At 41.1% G+C, this 21,197-nt stretch overlaps 1 protein-coding gene across 1 annotated transcript in view; it reads right to left on the bottom strand.

Moving 5' to 3' along the window:
• Positions 1 to 21,197, bottom strand: part of fn3krp (fructosamine 3 kinase related protein) — a 53,669-nt gene that overhangs the window by 6,216 nt on the left and 26,256 nt on the right. Inside the window, exons 3-4 of the mRNA XM_068057990.1 lie at positions 20,953 to 21,044; positions 19,289 to 19,371 (exon numbers count right to left, since the gene is read on the bottom strand). Coding sequence (XP_067914091.1) covers positions 19,289 to 19,371; positions 20,953 to 21,044 — 175 coding nt within the window. The remainder of the gene's footprint in view (positions 1 to 19,288; positions 19,372 to 20,952; positions 21,045 to 21,197) is intronic.

The following is a 21,197-nucleotide window of genomic DNA, read 5'->3' as shown; positions in this document are numbered from 1 at the left end:
CAAAGAGAGAGCATGAAAGAATATTGGCAAGCAAAATCAAGGTGAACCCAAAGATGTTTTATCAATACATTTAGAGTAAGAGGATAACTAAGGAGAGAGTAGGGCCAATAAAAGACCAAAAAGGTAACCTATGTGTAGGAGTGCAAGATATTGGTATGGTTCTTAATGAATACTTTGCGTCTGTCTTCACAAAAGAGGGGGACAATTCAGATATTGTAGTTAAGAAGGAAGTGTGTGAGATGTGATAAACATAGAGAAAGAGGAAGTATTAATGGAATTAGCATCCTTGAAATTTAATAAAGCCCCAGGGCCAGATGAAATGTATCCGAGGCTGTTAAAAGAAGCAAGAGAGGAAATAGCAGAGGGTCTGATCATCATTTGCCAGTACTCAATGGATTCAAGGTGTGGTGGCGGAGGATTGGAGAATTGCTAACGTTGTACCTCTGTTCAAAAAGGGAGCGAAGGATAGACTGAATAATTATAGGTGTCAGTCAGTCTAACCTCAGTAGTGGGCAAATTTTTTGAATCTATTCTGAGAGACAGGATAAACTGTCACTTAGAAAGGCACAGGTTAATCAAGGATAATCAGCATGGATTTGTGAAGGGAAGACCTTGTTTGACCAACTTGATCGAATTTTTTGAAGAAGTAACAAGGAAGATAGATGAGGGTAGTGCCGTTGATGTGCTCTACATGGATTTTAGCAAGGCTTTTGACAAGGTCCCACATGGCAGACTGCTTAAAAAAAAAAAATCCCCCATGGGATCCAGGGAAATGCAGCAAGGTGGATACAAAATTGGCTTAGTGACAGGAAACAAAGGGTACTTGTTGATGGCTGTTTTAGCGACTGGAGAGCTGTTTCCAGTGGCGTTCCGCAGGGCTCAATACTGGGCATCCTACTTTTTGTGGTCTATACTAACGATTTGGATGTAAATGTAGGGGACATGATCAAGAAGTTTGCGGACGACACAAAGATTGGCCGTGTGGTAGACAGTGAGGAGGATAGCTGTAGGCTGCAGAAAGATATTTGATGGTCTGGTCAGATGGGCAGAAAAGTGGCAAATGGAATTCAACTTGGACAAGTGTGAGGTGATGCATTTGGGGAGGTCAAACAAGGCAAAGGAATACACGATTAATGGGAGAATACTGAGAAGTGTAGAGGAAGTAACGGACCTTGGAGTGAATGTCCACAGATCCCTGAAGGTAAGCAGGACAGGTCAATTAGGTGGTTAAGAAGGCATATGGAATCCTTTCCTTTATTAGCCGAGGTATAGAATATAAGAGCAGGGAGGTTATGCTGGAACTGTATAACTCATTGGTTAGGCCACAACTTGATTGCTGTGTGGCTTCTGGTCACCTCATTACAGAAAGGACATAATTGCACTAGAAAGGATGCAGAGGAGATTTACAAGGATGTTGCCAGGATTGGAAAAATGCAGCTATGAGGAAAGATTGGATAGGCTGGAGATGTTCTCCTTGGAACAGAGAAGGCTGAGGGAGATTGGAATGAAATGTACAAAATTTTGAGGGGCCTGGATAGAGTGGAGGTGAAGGGTCTATTCACCTTAGCAGAGAGGTCAGTGACGAGGGCGCATAGATTTAAAGTGATTGGTAGAAAAATTAGAGGAATGAGGAAAAACGTTTTCACCCAGAGGGTGGTGATGGTCTAGACCTCACTGCTTGAAAGGGTAGTTGAGGCAGAGACCCTCAACTCATTCAAAAGGAGTCTGGATATGCACCTCAAGTGCTTGTAAGCTGCAGGGCTACGGACCAAATGCTGGAAGGTGGGATTAGAATAGGTGGATCGTTTTTTGGCCAGCATAGACACAACGGGCCAAATGGCCTCTTTCTGTGCCTTAAATTTTCATGATTCTATTAATAGAAGCTTCTAACATTTTCCCTATGACAGATGTTAAGCCAACTGGTCTGTAGTTTCCTGCTTTCTGTCTCCCTCCCTTTTTGAATAAAGGAGTTACATATCAGAAGATGGATCACTCTGACCTTCTGTCCAATCTGTAGAGGTAGTAGTTCCATGCCCACATGCTCATCATTTGCAACTTTCATCTTTCCTCGTTTCGCCAACTGTTTGTCCTGGATTGACAAAGATTTCATGAAATGATGACTTGGTAGAGTTGTCTTGACATGCCTTCCAAACATAATTGCTGCAGGTGATGGTAATCCTGTGTCAATAACTGTTGTTCTTAAGTACAACATGGCTATGTGCAGATATTGTTTAGTTTCTCAACACTTCACAATCAATGTCTTGACTGTATGTACCATTCTTTCTGCTAGGCCGTTTGACCTAGGGTAATACAGTGATGATTTAACATAGTTCACAGCCCACTTCTTACACAAGTCTTGGAATGGTTTGACAGTGTATTGCAGGCCATTATCAAACATTATCTCCTCTGGGGGAACCAAATAAATGAAAAATTGCACTGATAGTGTTACCAACTGATGCGCTTGATGAATCCCTCAATTGACACAATATGGGGAACTTGGAGAAGTAGTCGGTACCAGATGGACTATGGTGGTTCAAGAAGGAAGCTCACTATCACCTTCTCATAGGTAATTAGGGATGGGCAACAAATTCTGTCCTTGCCAGAAACACTCATCCCATGAAAATGAATTTTTAAAAAAATCAATAATCGTCCCTGTCCAAGGATGCGATGGAACATCATGAGGATGAAGTGGCTCTTTATGTTGACTTGTTTGATGTTCTTGGCATGCATCACATAACCTTACCGCTCGATGTCACTGCTAATTCCCGGCCAATAGACTGTTTCACGTACAAGTCTTCTGGACTTCTCAATGACCATATGACCTTGGTACAACTGTGAGAGAACGTCAAAACGAAGCGTTTGTGGAATTAACACTTGTCTTCCTTTGAAGCTAATGCCACTAGATATCCTTAAATCGTCTCAATATGGCCAAAAGGTTCTGAGTTCTGTAAGAATCTCTTGCATTGTGTTAGGCCATCCTTTGGCAATGAGTTGCCATAACCTCTTCAAAACAGGGTCTTTGGAAGTCTCTTCCTGTAGCTCTTCAGGTTTGCTTTGTCTGAAACACATCAAATCTATCTTATATGAATCTTCCAGCTCAATATCGGCTTCATCAACTTGGATGTTTAGTGGAATGGGATTCTGGGATTGGGTAATATGCTTAATATGTCAGAAGTCATGATAAGATTTCCAGGCTTATATTTGATGTCGCAGTCATACCCCTGCACCTCGATTAATAGCTGTTGTAGTCGAGGTGGCGTGCTGGTGAGTGTTTTTTGTCAAATCATCGCGATCGGTTTGTAATCGTCTCGACAATGAAATTTTTGCCAATAAGATAAGTGTGAAACCTTGTGAACCCAAGTACCAGTGCTAGTGTTTTCCTTTGTACTTTGGAATAGTTGGCCTGTGTAGGTGATAAACCTTTCAAACCAAAAGCAATTGGACAACCTTCTTGCAATAGCATGCTCAGAGACCTTTTTGCAATGCACCTACTTCAAGAATGATATCTTTATTTGGGTCATGATACTGCAAACATGCTTCTGTCGACAGTGACTGCTTCAGCAGATCTAATGCATGCTCATAATCCTCATGCCACAGGAAGGGTTTATCCTTTTTAATGAGATTTTCGATGGCATACCTTTTTGCTTTGCCGAACAAGTCTTTCTGAAGAGCTTCAGTCGGGGTAGACAAAATTACCAATTCCATTACCCTTTCAGATAACTACAGTTCTGAGAAATCACAGACTTTTCCTTTATCGTGGCATTTGCTGCCAAATTGATCAATGTCCTCCTTGGACTGCTGTCTGTATGCCATTTCCAGACAATGGATTCTAAACTTTAGAGTGACCTTCAGCTGGTCCTCTAATGTAGTCCAGAGTTTCTCTGGCTCATTCTGCTTGGCTTCAGACAGTTCTGAGCTATTGATGCAATGGAGCCCTTGGTTGTTAATAGTGATTTTTATCTTGATTGCTTGCTTGTCAAGCCCTGTGACAGCAAGATCCAAAAAGCACAACTCCATGTGCTGTTTGAAGAGTTGGAATTCCTGGAGGAGATCTTTGGCTTTCCAATTCATTGATGGATACTTGGCAGTCATGGTGCCACATTTCTTGTCTACAAGAATTCATAGCCTGAGCTTCTCCCTTTTAATGGCTTCCTTTTATTTTAAAAATTTTCCCTGAAGGAAAAAAATTGCAGGTCTGCTGTGCCTGCAGTGTCAGACCCCAGCCACACCCTGAGCTCTGTGCCTGCAGCGCGGGATTTCAGCCTGTGACTGGTGAGACTCCACCCTTGAAGTGATTATGGCAGTGTTACAACCGATACGGAAGGAGTGCACTGTTAATTCAATTCCACTTCTCCACAGGTTACAACATATATTTAAATTTTCCCACTTAGCGGAACAGTCAATCATACACTCTATTTTTCCCCAGAATAAAACACACCAACCAGGTTTCTTCAATAAAGAACAAAATTATCCTATCTTAAACCAAGTCTAAACCAATAATAAAGTAAAACATACACACAAATTAAAATATTTAAGCCCCTTATTTATCATAGCCCTCACACACATACACACAACTGGTTAACCAGGAAAAAGGGATTTTTGTTTACAGCTGTTACAAAGAAATAGAAGGAATGAAAAAAAAACACTTAGGCTGAAAGGAAGGTATGGAAGGAAGTCCTTTGTTTCGGTGAAGTGTCCCAAAGGTGTTGAAAGCTGTCAATGGGATCTTCCTAGAACAGTTCTTTCCAGGCGATGTTGATGACCAGTTTGGGTAGACTTTCCAAGCTGCAGCTACAGAAGACTCCAAATAAGTCTTACAGCAGGAAATGCAGCAACAAAGGTTTCAGTTCCACACATTTGACATGGAAATGCTTTAATCGTGCAGGCTTTCTTCAAGTACAGGAGGAAATAGGAACCCCTTGATGCAGGAATTATTTTCAAGAGAAAGAGGTGAGCTGTTGTCTCCTGGCAGGTCAATAGGCAAACTGGCTTTTCTAACAGTTCAAAATGAAACCACAACTTTCCAGAAGCCCAGTATCATGACATCTATAAATCATAGTCTGTCACCTCCTTCAAACATCTCTCCAAACCGTAACAACCCCATGCTGCGTTTTTATTTGAAAACAGATGCTTTCCAGTAATTGTTTACAGTTCCACTCATGCCCAACCTTGCAGTAACTGTTTACTGTTCCAGCATTCAAGGAATCCCTTTTCAGTTTTAAAACATAGCTTCTCAAATTTTAACAAAAGGAAACCTCGTAACAGCGGGAAAACACGCAGCGTGCCATTCCACAGCCTCGACGTGAATCGACTCTGCTCGCTTTTCCCAAACCCAATTGCACCTGATTACTGCCTTTTTTGCCAGCCACTATCCAAGTAAACAACCCCCTTCGTGTACTCACACCCTTCTGAGCACCAATTTCAGTGGATGGTCATCGAAACTGACAATGTTGTGCCGATTATGAGTCACATTGACCTGTCTTCAATGGATTCTCATGAGAGATCGCTGTTCCCGATGTCTCGCTGCCGCCCCCGTTGAACACTGTTTAGTTTAGTTTAGAGATACAGCACTGAAACAGGCCCTTCGGCCCTCAGAGTCTGTGCCGACCATCAACCACCCATTTATACTAATCCTACACTAACCCCATATTCCTACCACATCCCCACCTGTCCCTATATTTCCCTACCAACTACCTATACTAGGGGCAATTTATAATGGCCAATTTACCTACCAACCTGCAAGTCTTTTGGCTTGTGGGAGGAAACCGGAGCACCCGGAGAAAACCCACGCAGACACAGGGAGAACTTGCAAACTCCACCCAGAATTGAACCCGGGTTGCTGGAGCTGTGAGGCTGCGGTGCTAACCACTGCGCCGCCCACTTTCAAAATGGAACTGTCAGAAATTTAGATGAGCTGACAAATGTCAATGTATAATTCATTGTTCCTATTGGTATTCACATTTTAGGCAATGATTGGGCAAATTGGTGACAGCATTCAAATTGCTCAGCCTCTCCTCAGTACTACTACTTCAATGTGTTCGCTGCCTCCACACTGTGGTCTTCAAATACACATCGCTGCCACGATATTGTGTTATTTCTTTCTGCAGCAATAAGCAACCAAACAATCTTGACCTGAATGGTAGTTAAATACCGGGTTCTTTATTGTGAAGTAACAAGTTTACAAGAGAATTCTATCATATATGTGTGGATAGATGATGAACACAAATCCAACTGCAAAATCACATCACCTCCTGTGATGATGTATGAAGTACTTAAACTGTTCGTGATATCACAACAACAGCTATTCCAGTTTTTGCTCACTTGCATAATTTCAGAAGTCCTAACCGAATAAAATCACCAAAGCATCAGAAAGCTGGTCCCCCCTTCATTTTCACCAAATGCACTACCACCAGCATGAAGAATCATTTTCAAAATCCTTTGATCTGTCAGTACTGCAGACAAGAAAAGACCATTCATTTTGTCCTTTGTGCAGACTTATATCTTGAATGCAGTCAAAAGACTCCCTCCCTAGTTTTTCAGTATCAAGCCTACAGCCCTCTATTTACTGCTAAATTAGGATTTCTTTTCGATTTGAACTCTTTGACCAAATTGAATGGCAGAACAGGCTCGAAGAGAGGGCTTACTCCTTCTATTTATGTTCTTGGGTTCACTGCATATGGTGGCAGTTTATTCCAAAAGTATCAAATTGCTGCTCAAAGAAAAAAAAAGTTAATTGGCCCATAATCTTAAATGTTACAAAGGAAGATCACTGGCCATTGTCACAGACCTCATCATCTGACAGCATTCAAACTAAACTTTTTCTGATGCAACATCACAAGATTCCATTTCCGTAATACCATAAATGGATCCTACATGAAGTGAATTGAACAGTCTCAACCTAATTCCTCGTGGGCAAAGGCACACACCTGAAATTTGTCCCTAAATTGGTAATTTAATTCAGAGTGGGTACATAGATCATGAGTACCTGAAATGGAAATATCATAGTAACACAGTGAATGGGGGGGCAGAGGAAGAAAGAAAGTGTGAAAGAGGGTTCTTCTGAGGTTGGCGCAGACTAGAAGGAAGTTTATAGCTGACCTGATCTGCAAGTGTTTTGTTCTGCCACGATGCACAGAACAGCACAATGTTTCTGCAAACAGAGCACCAAGATGACGCCAGTACTTCTTGCAAACTGTCAGCTTCAGTGCAGTAAAATGTAATGGCAGTGTGTTTATGGTCTAAGAAATTCAATGTAAAGTAGCCACATTTGCTGGCAAAATGTAACTAGTACAGTGAAAACGGAAACAGCAGAATGAGTTAGACAAAATGAGGATATGCCAGATAACTCACAGATGAAACTTAATGCAGATAAATGCAAAGTCTTTCTCATATGAAGGAAAAATAAGAAACACGTGTATTCCATGAACGATATTGAAAATAGCTAAAGATTTTAATGGACTCAATACGTCCAACCAATGCACAACAGTAAGCAACAATGACAAAAGAATATTGACCGACATAGCTATGCCAACAGTTTAGTATTGCGTGGAAATTTATAGATAAGGAACAGCATGAAGTCTCAGCACCGAGTCTTGGGGCAACTCACTGGTAAAATCACCCAGCCTGGCATTACTCCTCTAACTAGTTCCTGTTGCTTCCTCTCTTGCAGCCAATTCCTTATTCACCTCCAGGGGTTTTACTGAGTATTTCCATTGTGTAAAGTTTGTGTAGCTGCCTTTCGTGTGGAGCTCTTGAGATCCAGGTATACTGCATCACTGAGCTTTCCAAATTTTACTTGGAATGGCTCATCCTTAGGAAAAAAAATCAAGTCAGTTTGCCAGACAGAATTAGCCCTTTAGCTACTACCTATTGATTCATTTCCATCAGCAATTCAGAGATTCCATCCACACCCTCAACAATATAGCATCATTCTTTAGGGATGTATTGGTTTTGAGCCTGACCTCCTTCCAATTGATGTTAAAATTAATTTTACTGATAGAACCTTTAGCAATGGTTTTCATGCTACCAGCGTCTTCTCCACTGGCACTTCCATAAAGTAATAATTTAGTTTATGTTAATTATCTTTTAATTTTATCATCTGTTTCAACCTCGTTTCCACCCTTCTGACGATCCTCTCTGTGCTGCAACAAACTGATTTGAAGATCCTCGTCCTGATTTTCAGACCCCTCCGCTGCTTAAGGAATCATTTCCGCTCTTATAGCTTTAATCCAAATTTCTGTAATGCTGGATTTTGGTTTGCTCACCATTAGAAGCCAGTCTTTCACTGGTTACACTCTCCCAAAATGTATCCATCTTGCAAGTGTCGCTTTCACTTAACTGAACACTTTTGCTTGTGCCTTCTCAGCCTACTGTGCAACTTGAGCACATAACCTAATAAGACTCATGGAGTAATGCATTGTTGGAAACACCATTTTTCAGATGAGATGTTAAACAAGGTCCTGTTTGCCTGCTTATGGTGATGTAAAAATACCATGGCACAATTCAAAGGAGGACCAGAGAGCTCTCCTAGTTTTCTGACCAACATGTACCCATATTGCAACTGATTAACTGGTCATTCATTCATTTGTTGTTTGTGGGACCTTGCTTGTACAAATGGGCTCTCATGGTTGCCGACAAAGCACTTCAGAAATTAGTTGCACAACACTTTGGGCTATTATAGAGCACTATGAATGCAAGTGTTCTTTCCCTAATGCCCTACTTTGCCTTGGAATTTTTTTCCCAAAAATTCTAATCTTCCAACTGTGTCTTGGTCCCTCCTCCTATCTCATCCACCCCCACCACCACCTCCTTCCAAATTCATTTGCTTCTTGCTTGGCATCATTCTTGTCAACTACACCCTCTCCACCTCGCCCCACTGTTAAGTACTCTCCATTGTCATTTTACATATCTATCTCCATAACAATTAAGCTGTTTATTTTGTTGATCATAAATTGCTGTTTCATACTAAATGCAAACATAATAGACCTTGATTACACTTCTTTCCAGCCAACAGTCATGACGTCATTTACGGCATAGAAGGAGGTCATTCGGCCATCAAGTCCATGCCAAGGAGCAATCCAGACAGTCCCACTCCCCCGCTCAATCCCCACAGCCCTGCAAGTTTATTTCAAGTGCCCATCCAATTTCTTTTTGAAGTCATTGTTTGTCTCCGCTTCCAGCACCCTTGTGGGTAGCGAATTCCAGGTCATTACCAACCTCTGCATAAAAACATTCTTCTTCATATTCCCCCTGCATCTCTTGCCCAAAATCTTTAATCCTTTCCATGTCGAACTTATCTATCTATACCTGTCATAATCTTGTATACCTCTATTAAATCTCCCCTCAAACTCCTTTGCTCTAAGGAGAACAACCACAGCTTTTCCAACCTAACCTTGTAGCTAAAATCCCCCATCCCTGGAACTATTCTGGTAAATGTCCTTTGCACTATCTCAAGGACCCTCACATCCTTCTTAAAGCATGGTGATGAGACCTTTTCCCTCAACTGAGGATTCCCCCACACGACCCCACTGTGGTTGGAAGGGCCCTTGACCATGTCTATTCCATTTCCTGCACTACTGTTCTTATCCCATCCCCTCCCTCCCAGAACACTACAGGGTTTCCTTGCTCTCACCTTCCACCCAATCATTCTCCACATTCAATGGATCATCCTCTGCCATTTTCTCCACTTTCAGCATGATGCCACCACTAAACATATTTTCCCCTCCCCTTTCAGCATTCTAAAGTGACCGTTCGCTCCACGACACCCTGGTCCACTCCTCAATCTGGCCATTTTTTTTTGTTTTTGGATAGCAGCTGTTGTTGATGATTCTGTGTATATATATATATATATATATATATATATATATATATATAGATTTCAACATTCACAGTTGTTCACACTCTGTTTGATCTTCTATCAAGGAAGATAAAAGAAAAAAAATGAGATCCAAGTGGCTGTTGCACTGCTCCTGATCAGTTTAATGTGTGTACTGTATTATTATGGCATATGCATATGAAGTTTGTAAAGTGATGTATGAAGTAGAAAACAAAGTCCATTTCACAAGATAAATAAGGATGAAGATGATCTTATATTAATCTTGGCTCATCCATCCAGAAGCATCCAAAACTTTGCTCCCCATTATGGCATTTAATTATTTTTTTTAAATGGTTCTGGAGATTTTACCTCCGCCTATGAGCCATGTGTTGATCACATTTCATGTTACCATCTTTGCTTGAAAAATAACTTTGACAGTTCTAAATTAAAAACTAACTGGCATGAACCTGTATCCCTTGAGCTACTTTTATGGCTTAGATTGAAGTAATTTTCTGAATCGACCTCTTCCAAAGCATTTTCCTGTCTTCTATATCTTTAGAAGGCGACCTCTCGGTCACCTGTATAGGCTGAATAGCTCATAACTCCAGTCATCTGACATTAACAATCAGCTTTGGCGCTATTTTCAGAACAGCCTCAAAGGCATGAATGTCTTCCTCGCTAACCAGTACTCAATACAATCTTAGCATGACTTCCTCTGACTTGTGCTCTGTTGTTCAGCATTCTATTCGCTTCCTTGATTGCTACTCCTCAGTGATTGAATGTGTTTGATCTGGAACTTCTGGCCTAACTAAAATCATGCTGAATCCTGGTTCTGCAATCAAATTCAGACATTACGTCATTTCTACTCCCCCAAATCCCACTGCTGATTTTTCAAACCCATACGAGAATCATTCACAACTGAAATCTGAAAACCAGCAGCTTCTAAGTTTCTTAGCTATGAATACCTGCATGGCTCCTAGCTATGGCTGCCTTTTTGTGGGATATGTGGAACATTCCTTGTTCCAGTCCTACTCGGGCCCCCCGCTCCCAAATCTTTTCCCATACATGGATGACTGTATTGGTGCAGTTTCTGTACGGGAAAATTTCATCGACTTAGCTTCCAATTTCCTTCACATGGCCCATCTTTGACTTTTCCTTCCCTTCCTCAACTTCTCTGTCTCCATTTCTGGAGATCAACTATTGTCATGCCAATGTGCTTTGTTGAATGATAATTTTCTTTAATCCACTGACTGGAGATCTGAAATCATATTTTTTTAAAGAAATTTAAAATAGAACAGCTAAAAGGATGACTTTGCTGGCAGCTTAGGATGGCCACCTAATTTGCAACACTGTATCCTACATTGCTAGGCTTGTGAGGAGGGAGACGAAATGTCTGCTCATTTCCCAGCAAGAGCCAAAACAGGGAATTACCTGTTCTTTTCGCAAGAAGAAATACTGCTAACTGCAATGTTTAAATCACTGAGTGACTGTCACAGAATCACAGAATAATACAGTGCAGAAGAGGCCCTTCGGCCCATCGAGTCTGCACCGATGCATTAAAGACTCCTGACCTGTCTACCTAATCCCATTTGTCAGCACTTGGCCCATAGCCTTGAATGTTATGACGTGCCAAGTGCTCATCCAGGTACTTTTTAAAGGATGTGAGGCAACCCGCCTCTACCTCCCTCCCAGGCAGTGCCAGTCATGTGACAAGCTCCTCCCCATCTGTGGTTTTAAGCTTGTGGTTTCTCTGCAACAAAGGAGAAGCTTCTGGACTCTGACACGTGCAGACCCTAAGTGGGGGTCTCTCCCTCTCTCTCTCCATTCCAGCTTGAAAGCTTTCAAATCCTGCCTGTTGACTGACCATCTTTGCATACTCCGGCTACAATCAGAAACCCTGTTGGAGGAAATCATCTGCATCGCTGTCTCCAAGAGACCCACCGAACCAGTCATTAACCTCTTCAAACTAACAGCCTCAGGACAACTGAATGCAGCCTAAAGCCAGCCAAATCACCAAACGTCACAGACTGTATACCCTTTCTTCGATGGACTCCAACTTAATCAATCAACCTTTCCCCACTCTGTAACTGTTTGTGTGTGTGTGTAAAGCTGGCATGTAGTTTTATTATTTTCATTAGTTCGATTTAGGTACAACAAAGTTAACCTCTTTCTTTGTTATACTCAAGAAAACTTGTCTGATTGGTTACTTACTTGCTGTGATCATAAGAACCAAACACCTACCAAATTAGCCAGTATATCCACTTTAAGAAAGAATTAAACCTGTTGTAGTCAAATAAGGAAGGAGAAAAGAGGGAAGCCCTGTGACCCCTCCTCACTTGACTGTAACACTATCAACAAATATTCATTATAAGCCTAGATTCCCACAGCTAACTCGACACCTCCTCAAACCCTGCTTCCTATAAGGATTTCATTTAGTTCTCTCAGTTTCTCCGTCACATCTGTTCTGATGATACAACCTTCCACACCAGCTTCTGATATGTCTTCCTTTTCCCTCAACCAAGGATTCCACCTCCCCCCTGCCACTGTGGTTGACAGGGCCCTCGACCATGATCGACCCATTTCCTGCACTTCTACTCTCACCCCTTCCCCTCCCTCCAGAATCACAATCAGGTTCCCCTTGTCCTTACCTTCCACCCCATTAGCCTCCGTAACGGATCATCCTCCAGCATTTCCGCTGCCTCCAGCATGATGTCACCACCAAACACATCTCACCCTCCCCTCCCGTCAGCATATTTGAAGGGACCTTTCCTCTGTGGCACCCCGGGACACTCCTTCCCACAGCACCTTTCCATGCAAGCACAGGAGATGCAAAACCTGCCCTTATATCTCTTCTCTCCTCACTGTCTAAGGCCCCAAACACTCCTTCCAGGTGAAACAGCGACTAGTGTGTACTTTCAATTTAGCATACTGTATTTTCTGCTCATAACGTGGTCTGCTCTACAATGGGAAGACCAACGCAGATTGGGTGACCGCTCTGCGAAACACTTTTGTTCAGTCTGCAAGCATGACCCTAAGCTTCTGGTGGCCTGCCATTTCAATTCTCCACCTTGCTCTCACGATGACATCTCTGTCCCCAACCAACTTTATCATCTTCTGGACTCAGTGAGTTCAACAATTTCAGACTATAATCTCTGTCCTCATTTTGTTTCCTTTTCTTTGCATGTTTCGGTCTTAATCTTGTTTTTATTTTGTTCATTTTTGGACAGCAGCTGATCATTATTCACCTCCTGTGGACACATCTTCTGTTTTTTTTATTTGTTCCATTACCACTCCCTTTGGCTCTGCCCCACCAACACTTTCGTCATTTCATGTCTCTTGTCTCCTGCCCTGTCATAGGCCTTACCTTTTATTCTTTTTCTTTTCCTTTCCCATTTGACCGACTTAAAAACTATTATATTTCAAACTTTTCCCAGTTCTGTTGAAAGGTCATCGACCTGAAACGTTAACTCTGTTTCTCCCTCCACAGATGCTGCCAGACCTGAGTATTTCCAATATTTCCTGTTTTTAATTTCAGATTTCCAGCATTTGCAGTATTTTGCTTTTGCACCTTCGAGGGTCACATAGAAACATACATAGAAAATAGGAGCAGGAGTAGGCCATTCAGCCCTTCGAGTCTGCTCCACCATTCATTATGATCATGGCTGATCATCCAACTCTGTCGCCTGTTCCCGCTTTCGCCCCATATCCTTTGATCCCTTTAGACCCAAGAGCTATATCTAACTCCTTCTTGAAAACATACAATGTTTTGGCCTCAACTGCTTTCTGTGGTAGCAAATTCCTCAGGTTCACCACTCTCTGGGTGAAGAAATTTCTCCTCATCTCAGTCCTGAAAGGTTTACCCAGTATCCTTAGACTATGGTTCTGGAACATTTACACATGTATAAAATGTGATATGTTTTCCAATCCTGGTCAATGTTTTTTATTGTGAATATTAATCAGACAAGTCACTTCCCTGTCCTGTCCCTTTTCTACCTATTCTTGAAAATCCTATGTTTCATATTTAATACCTTCTAAGAAAGGCATTTCAAGAATTGTTCCACTCTTCGTTCATTGTAAATACCTAATAGCTGAATGGCATTGTGCTCAATGTATACACTTAAAAGTAATACAGTTGCCACCTTAAATGTTCACATTTAAAACAGGCAGTCGCTTATATCAGCCAAAATGCGATAACTATTATCCATGTGCATTAAAATCAATTTCAAAGTTGTCAGTTAAGGCGTTTTATGTGCTCAGTTTATTTTGGGCAGTAACAGCCATATGTACTTAAACATTCACACTGAGTGGAATGGAAGAGCCTCTGGTAGTCTTTAATAAGGTATACTCTTTAGAAAAAAGGACTTTTTATTTTCATCTTACTGAAATTATGGTAGATATAACTTTACACTAATGACGAGCATACACACTGCTTAAAGCTCAAAGCATTAAAGATGACTGTGATTTACAACTGCTGTACAAAACAGCACTGGATAATCTCGCAAAAACTCTGCAAAACCTTGCATTCAGCTGCATATTAAGAGCTAATCAAATGCTTATTTTTTGCATAAAACAGGAAATCTATTTAGTGCCTAATCAATAATTTATCGTACAGAACAGGTCTCGATCAGTTAATCTTATTTCTCATATTTTCTGCCCACCTATGGTGGTGATAAGAGTTTAAAAGGCTTTTTGGTAAATGTTTAGGTTAATAAGAGTTAGTCTGGACTGTGTCTGGCCATCTATACTATTTGTGCAATGATTTTTAACTTTAACAACGCTGCCAGGTTATACTGGCCGACACCTGTTAGGCAAATGGCGTTTTCAAGAATGTGCCAGCTATAAGTGATGGGAACTGTAATGACAATCTAGTATTAACTGTATTTAGTAAAGTTGGTTCCATATGCACTGTACCGAAGGATTGTACATATATAGAACACACAACAATACTACAAAGAGGTTACTTCTTACTTCAAGAAGAACTAAAGAAACAAGTGCTACCTTTACAAGTACTTTAAACTGTGTGAGGACCATTTTAATTTCTGTGACAAGCAAACTGTGCATAACTGTTTCTTTCAATAGGCAGGCAACAGGCTGTAATGGCTATCCTCCATGGCCAGTTCCTACAATGCAGTTGATTAATTTTGAACTTGTAATTTTCTTCCTCCCATTATAAGACTCCCTTTAAACATAGAAACATAGAAAATAGAAGCAGGAGTAGGCCATTCGGCCCTTCGAGTCTGCTCCGCCATTCATTATGATCATGGCTGATCATCTAACTCAGTAGCCTGTTCCGGCTTTCACCCCATACCCTTTGATCTCATTAGGCCCAAGAGCTACATCTAACTCCTTCTTGAAAACATACAATGTTTCGGCCTCAACTGCTTTCTTTGGTAGTGAATTCCACAGGCTCATCTCTCTCTGGGTGAAGAAATTTCTCCTCATCGCAGTCCTGAAAGGTTTACCCCATATCCCTAGACTATGACCCCTGGTTCTGGACTCCACCACCATCGGGAACATCGTCCTGCATCTACCCTGTCAAGTCCCGTTAGAATTTTATAGGTTTCTATGAGATTCCCCCTCACTCTTCTGAACTCCAGTGAATATAATCCTAACTGACTCAATCTCTCCTCATACGTCAGTACTGCCATCCCAGGAATCAGTCTGGTAAACCTTCGCTGCACTCCCTCAATAGCAAGAATATCCTTCCTCAGATAAGGAGACCAAAACTGCACACAATATTCCAGGTGTTGCCTCACCAAGGCCCTGTATAATTGCAGCAAGACATCCCTTCTGTACTCGAACCCTCTCGCTATGAAGGCCAACATACCATTTGCCTTTTTTACCGCCTGTTGCACCTGCTGCATGCTTACCTTCAGCGACTGGTGTACGAGAACACCCAGGTCTCACTGTACCTTCCCCTCTCTTAGTTTATAGCTGTTCAGATAATAATCTGCCTTCCTGTTTTTGCTATCAAAGTGGATAACCTCACATTTATCCACATTATACTGCATCTGCCATGCATTTGCCCACTCACTCAATTGTCCAAATCACCTTGAAGCCTCTCTGCATCCTCCTCACAACTCACCCTCCCACCCAGTTTTGTGTCATCTGCAAATTTGGAGATATTACATTTAGTCCCCTCATCTAAATCATGAATGTATATTGTGAATAGCTGGGGTCCTAGCACCTATCCCTATGGTACCCCGCTAGTCACTGCCTGCCATTCAGAAAAAGACCCATTTATCCCTACTCTTTGTTTTTCTGTCCGTCAACCAATTTTCTATCCATCGCAATACACTACCCCCAATCCCATGTGATTTTACACGCTAATCTCTTACGTGGGACTTTGTCGAAAGCCTTCTGAAAGTCCAAATAAACCACATCCACTGGCTCCCCCTGATCAACTCTACTAGTTACATCCTTGAAGAATTCTAGTAGATTTGTCAAGCATGATTTCCCTTTCGTAAATCCATGCTGACTCTGCCCGATTCTACCACTGTTCTCAAAGTGCTCTGCTATAGAATCTTTGATAATGGACTCTAGAATTTTCCCCACTACCGAGGTCAGGCTAACTGGTCTATAATTCCCTGCTTTCTCTCTACCTCCCTTTTTAAATAGTGGGCTTACATTAGCTACCCTCCAATCTGTATGAACTGTTCCAGAGTCTATAGAATCTTGGAAGATGACCACCAATGCATCCACTATTTCTAGGGCCACTTCCTTAAGAACTGAGATGCATACCATTAGGCCCTGGGGATTTATCGGCCTTCAATCCCATTAATTTCCCCAACACCATTTCTCTACTAATACTGATTTCTTTCAGTTCCTCTCTCTCACTAAGCCCTGTGTTCCCCAACATTTCTGGTATGATATTTGTGTCCTCCTTTGTGAAGACAGAACCAAAGTATGCATTTAGTTGGTCAGCCATTTCTCTATTCCCCATAATAAATTCCCCTGTTTCTGACTGTAAGGGACCTACATTTGTCTTCACCAATCTTCTTCTCTCCACATACCTATAGAAATGTTTACAGTCAGTTTTTATGTTCCCCGCCAGCTTGCTCTCGTACTCTATTTTCCCCTTCTTATTCAATCCCTTGGTCTTCCTTTGCTGAATTCTAAACTGCTCCCAATCCTCAGGTCTGTTGCTTTTCCTGGCAAATTTATATGCCTCTTCCTTGGATCTAATGCTATCTCTAATTTCCCTTGTAAGCCATGGTTTGGCTACCTTTTCCGTTTTACTTTTGCTTCAGACAGGGATAAACAATTGTTGCAGTTCATCCATGCGCTCTTTAAATGTTTGCTATTGCCTATCCACCGTCATCCCTTTAAATAACGTTTCCCAATCCGTCATGGCCAACTCACGCCTCATACCTTCGTAGTTTCCTTTTCTAAGATTCAGGACCCTTGTCTCAGAATCAACTATGTCACTCTCCCTCTTGATGAAGAATTCTATCATATTATGGTCGCTCGTCCTCAAGGGGTCTCGCACCACGAGATTGTCAATTATTCCTCTCTCATTACACAATACCCAGTCTAGGATGGCCTGTTCTCTCGTTGGTTCCTCAACATATTGCTCCAGAAAACATTCCCATATACACTCCAAGAATTCCTCCTCTACGGTATTGTGACTAATTTGATTTGCCCAATCTATATGCAGATTAAACTCACCCATAATTACAGATGTTCCTTTATCGCATGCGTCTCTAATTTCTTGTTTAATGCCATTCCCAACATCACGACTACAGTTTGGGGGTCTATATACAACCCCCACTAACGTTTTTTGCCCCTTAGTATTTCTCAGCTCTACCCAGACAGATTCCACATCATCAGAGCTAATATCTTTCCTTACTATTGCGTTAATTTCCTCTTTAACCAGCAATGCAACTCCACCACCTTTTGCTTTTTGTCTGTCCTTCCTAAATACTGAATATCCCTGGATGTTCATTTCCCATCCCTGGTCACCTTGCAGCCATGTCTCCATAATCCCTACTATATCATACCCTTTTACATCTATTTGCGCGATTAATTCATCCATTCTATTGTGAATGCTCCGCGCGTTAAGGCACAAAGCCTTAAGGCTTGTCTTTTTAACATTACTTGTCTTTAACCATGGAGTAGCAACAGCTCCCAAGTTCTTTATTCCATCCTCATTCTGTTCAAAATCTTTTAGCATGGATACTATCTTCAGTGCAATTTTCAGAAACACATTTCATTACATGTTTCAGAATCTTAAGTAAGCCTAGAATAACTCACCCCTTTTTCCCAATGATCCTGCTTTCCCTGCAGGAAAGTACACAGGTACTGTGTGTTTTCAATAGTGACAAAGCTAATATCAAGAATTTGATGTGACAAATCACTGGTATGCATACTCCTATCAATCTGCATTGGTCACTGGTGCTCTGAAGTCATTCCACAGTATACTTACCACAAGTTATAATTTATTCAAATTATGTATCAAAGTTAGCCTAATTACAGATGTACAATTACTCTACAAGATTCATAAAGAGAAGGCATTTACATTTGAGGAAAGTCTAATCTGTAGCTACTTTATTTGTAATTCAGTTCCAGATAGTTTTGCTAACCATATATTAGAATAATCTACTAGTGTAAAAGGCAAGCAAGGGCTTGTTTTTTTGTTAAAAAATGTACTCTGACACTACTTGCTTTACCCTATATTACCTGTTATTCTGTTGTTCAGATGAGATGTTAAACTAAGACCCCTTCTGTCCTGTCAGTGGACATAAAGGATTCCATGGCAGTATTTTAAGTGCAAGGGGGTTCCTCCAGTATCCTCACCAACATTCATTTTATTTTATTTTTTTATTTAGAGATACAGCACTGAAACAGGCCCTTCGGCCCACTGAGTCTGTGCCAACCATCAACCACCTATTTATACTAATCCTACATTAATCCCATTACCCTCTCACATCCCCACCTTCCTTCAATTCCCCTACCACCTACCTATACTAGAGGCAATTTATAATGGCCAATTTACCTATCAACCTGCAAGTCTTTGGCTATGGGAGGAAACCGGAGCACCCGGCGAAAACCCACGCGGTCACAGGGAGAACTTGCAAACTCCTCACAGGCAGTACCCAGAATCAAACCCAGGTCGCTGGAGCTGTGAGGCTGCGGTGCTAACCACTGTGCTGCCCTTTCAATCAACATCACCAAGACAGATTGTCTGCTCATTTATCTTATTGCTGTTCTGGGACTGTGCTGTGCACAAATTGGCTGCTGCATTTTCCTACATAGTAACAGTAACTACACTTCAAATGTACTACATAGGTTGTGAAGCAATTTGGGACAACCTGAGGTCATGAAAGGCATGATATAATTGAAAATTTTTCTTTGATATCTAAATGTATACATTACATTTTTAAATGCACACCAATTTTACACTAGTTTCTGAAGAACTCATCTGAGCATATTAATGTTCTAAATGTGTGCAACAAAAACAAAAAATCATCCTACCTGTGGAAGGTAACCACAGCAGGTAATGGTACGAAACCCAAACTTGTTCACATATTGGATTTCAGACTGCCCTGGCCCCTTGCCTATCTCAGACGAAAAAGAATATTTAGACCAGTGCCATTACACTTTTCATGTGGTACAACCATGTTCATCTAACTTTTTAATATTTTCCAAACACAATGTATCATCTAATTCTGTTCAACAGTTATTTAGGAACTATAGACTATGTGTTCACTGAAACCATTATAAAAATAGTACAATCCCCTGTTCATAATGTACATTCTATGTCTTCTGTCAATGTCATGCTAAATAGCTTATTCAGTTAAAACTAAAACATACATTTCAGTGAGAACAGAAAGTGCCAGCAATACTCAGCAGGTCTGGCAGCATCTATGTAGAGAGAAACAGAGTTAACGTTTCAGGTCTGTGACCCTTCACCAGAACTGGCAAAGGTTCAAAATTGACAGTCTTTGAGTAAGTGAAAGGGGGGGGGGGGGGCAGGGAAGAAGAACAAGAGGGAAGGTCTGTGATTGGATGGCGGGGGGGGCGGGGGAAAGAGATTAAATGACAGAGATGTCATGGAACATAATGCAAATGGAGTGCTAAATAGCTGTAGCAAAAGACAAAGCATGAGTTCAGAGAGAGTGCTAATGGCAGAATAATGAACAGCTCTGTACAAAAGCAAAAACATGAAAAACAAGTTTAAGACTAGAACGTGCTTAAAAAGTAAATAAAGTATATATATAATATATATAAAAATATAAAAAATAATGGGGCTTATGGTCTGAAATTGTTGAACTCAATATTGAGTCCAGAAGGCTGTAGAATGCCGAATCAAAAGATGAGCTGCTGTTTCTTGAGCTTGCGCTGATGTTCACTCGAACACTGCAGCAGGCTGAGGACAGAAATGTGCGCATGAGAGCAAGGTGGTGAATTAAAATGGACTCACGTTTTGTCTTCCACTATAACTATTTAGCACTCCATTTGCATTATGTTCCATGACATCTATGTCAGTTAACCTCTTCCCCTTTCACTTACTCAAAGACGGTCACATTACTAACTTTGGCCTGTTCTGATGAAAGGTCACAGACCTGAAAGGTTAACTCTGTTTTTCTCTATACAAATGCTGCCAAACCTGCTGAGTATTTCCGGCACTTTCTTTTCTCTTTTCAGAGTTCCAGCATCCGCAGTATTTTGCTCTTAGATACATTTCTGTGTTCCTTTGAACTCATCAGATTCCAGTTTTCTGTAAAGCGGTGATGTGCCAAATAGTAACCTTTTCCAAAGATTTATGAACAAAAACAAGAACAACCTTAATATAACATGTGCAGTTTCTAACCTGCTTAGTGGTAAATTACAGTCTTCACAGTCAGACATAATTGTACCCTTCCCTCAGATGATCCTACCTATTGTGATGAATCGATGAAAATAAATGTTACTCTCAAAGAGGGACACAGTGCACTTAACCCTTAAAGTATCAGCATCTTACAATCCCTTTCTGCACAAAACGGATAGTCGAACCTCAAAAGCCATCCACAACCGTTATGATTTTTCCCCATCTGTTGTCAGTGACACTAAAAGATATATAGGAATCTGAGTAATGCCATTTATTAAACTGATTGCTCTAATCTATGTCAAGTGTAGAGCAAAGATAAATAATTTACCAACAGTCTGAGCATCTTTCTTCTGCTGTTCCTTAAGCTTTCCATTGTGAAGATGCAGATTTGCCAGCTGTTCTCCTAATGTAGCCATGTATCTAGAAGAAAAAAACACCAGAAATGGAAAAGCAACACATTTTCAAAAAGCTTTTGGAATGAGCAAACCAAGAATCTTCAAATGATGCAGCTAAGTCTAAGGCATCATTGTTGATTGGCTGTTCGGTATAAGATGCAGCAAAACAATGAATCAA

This window comes from Heterodontus francisci, chromosome 26 (genome assembly GCF_036365525.1).
Source record: "Heterodontus francisci isolate sHetFra1 chromosome 26, sHetFra1.hap1, whole genome shotgun sequence".
Lineage (NCBI taxonomy): Eukaryota > Metazoa > Chordata > Chondrichthyes > Heterodontiformes > Heterodontidae > Heterodontus > Heterodontus francisci.
This window is presented reverse-complemented; position numbering and strand designations above follow the sequence as displayed.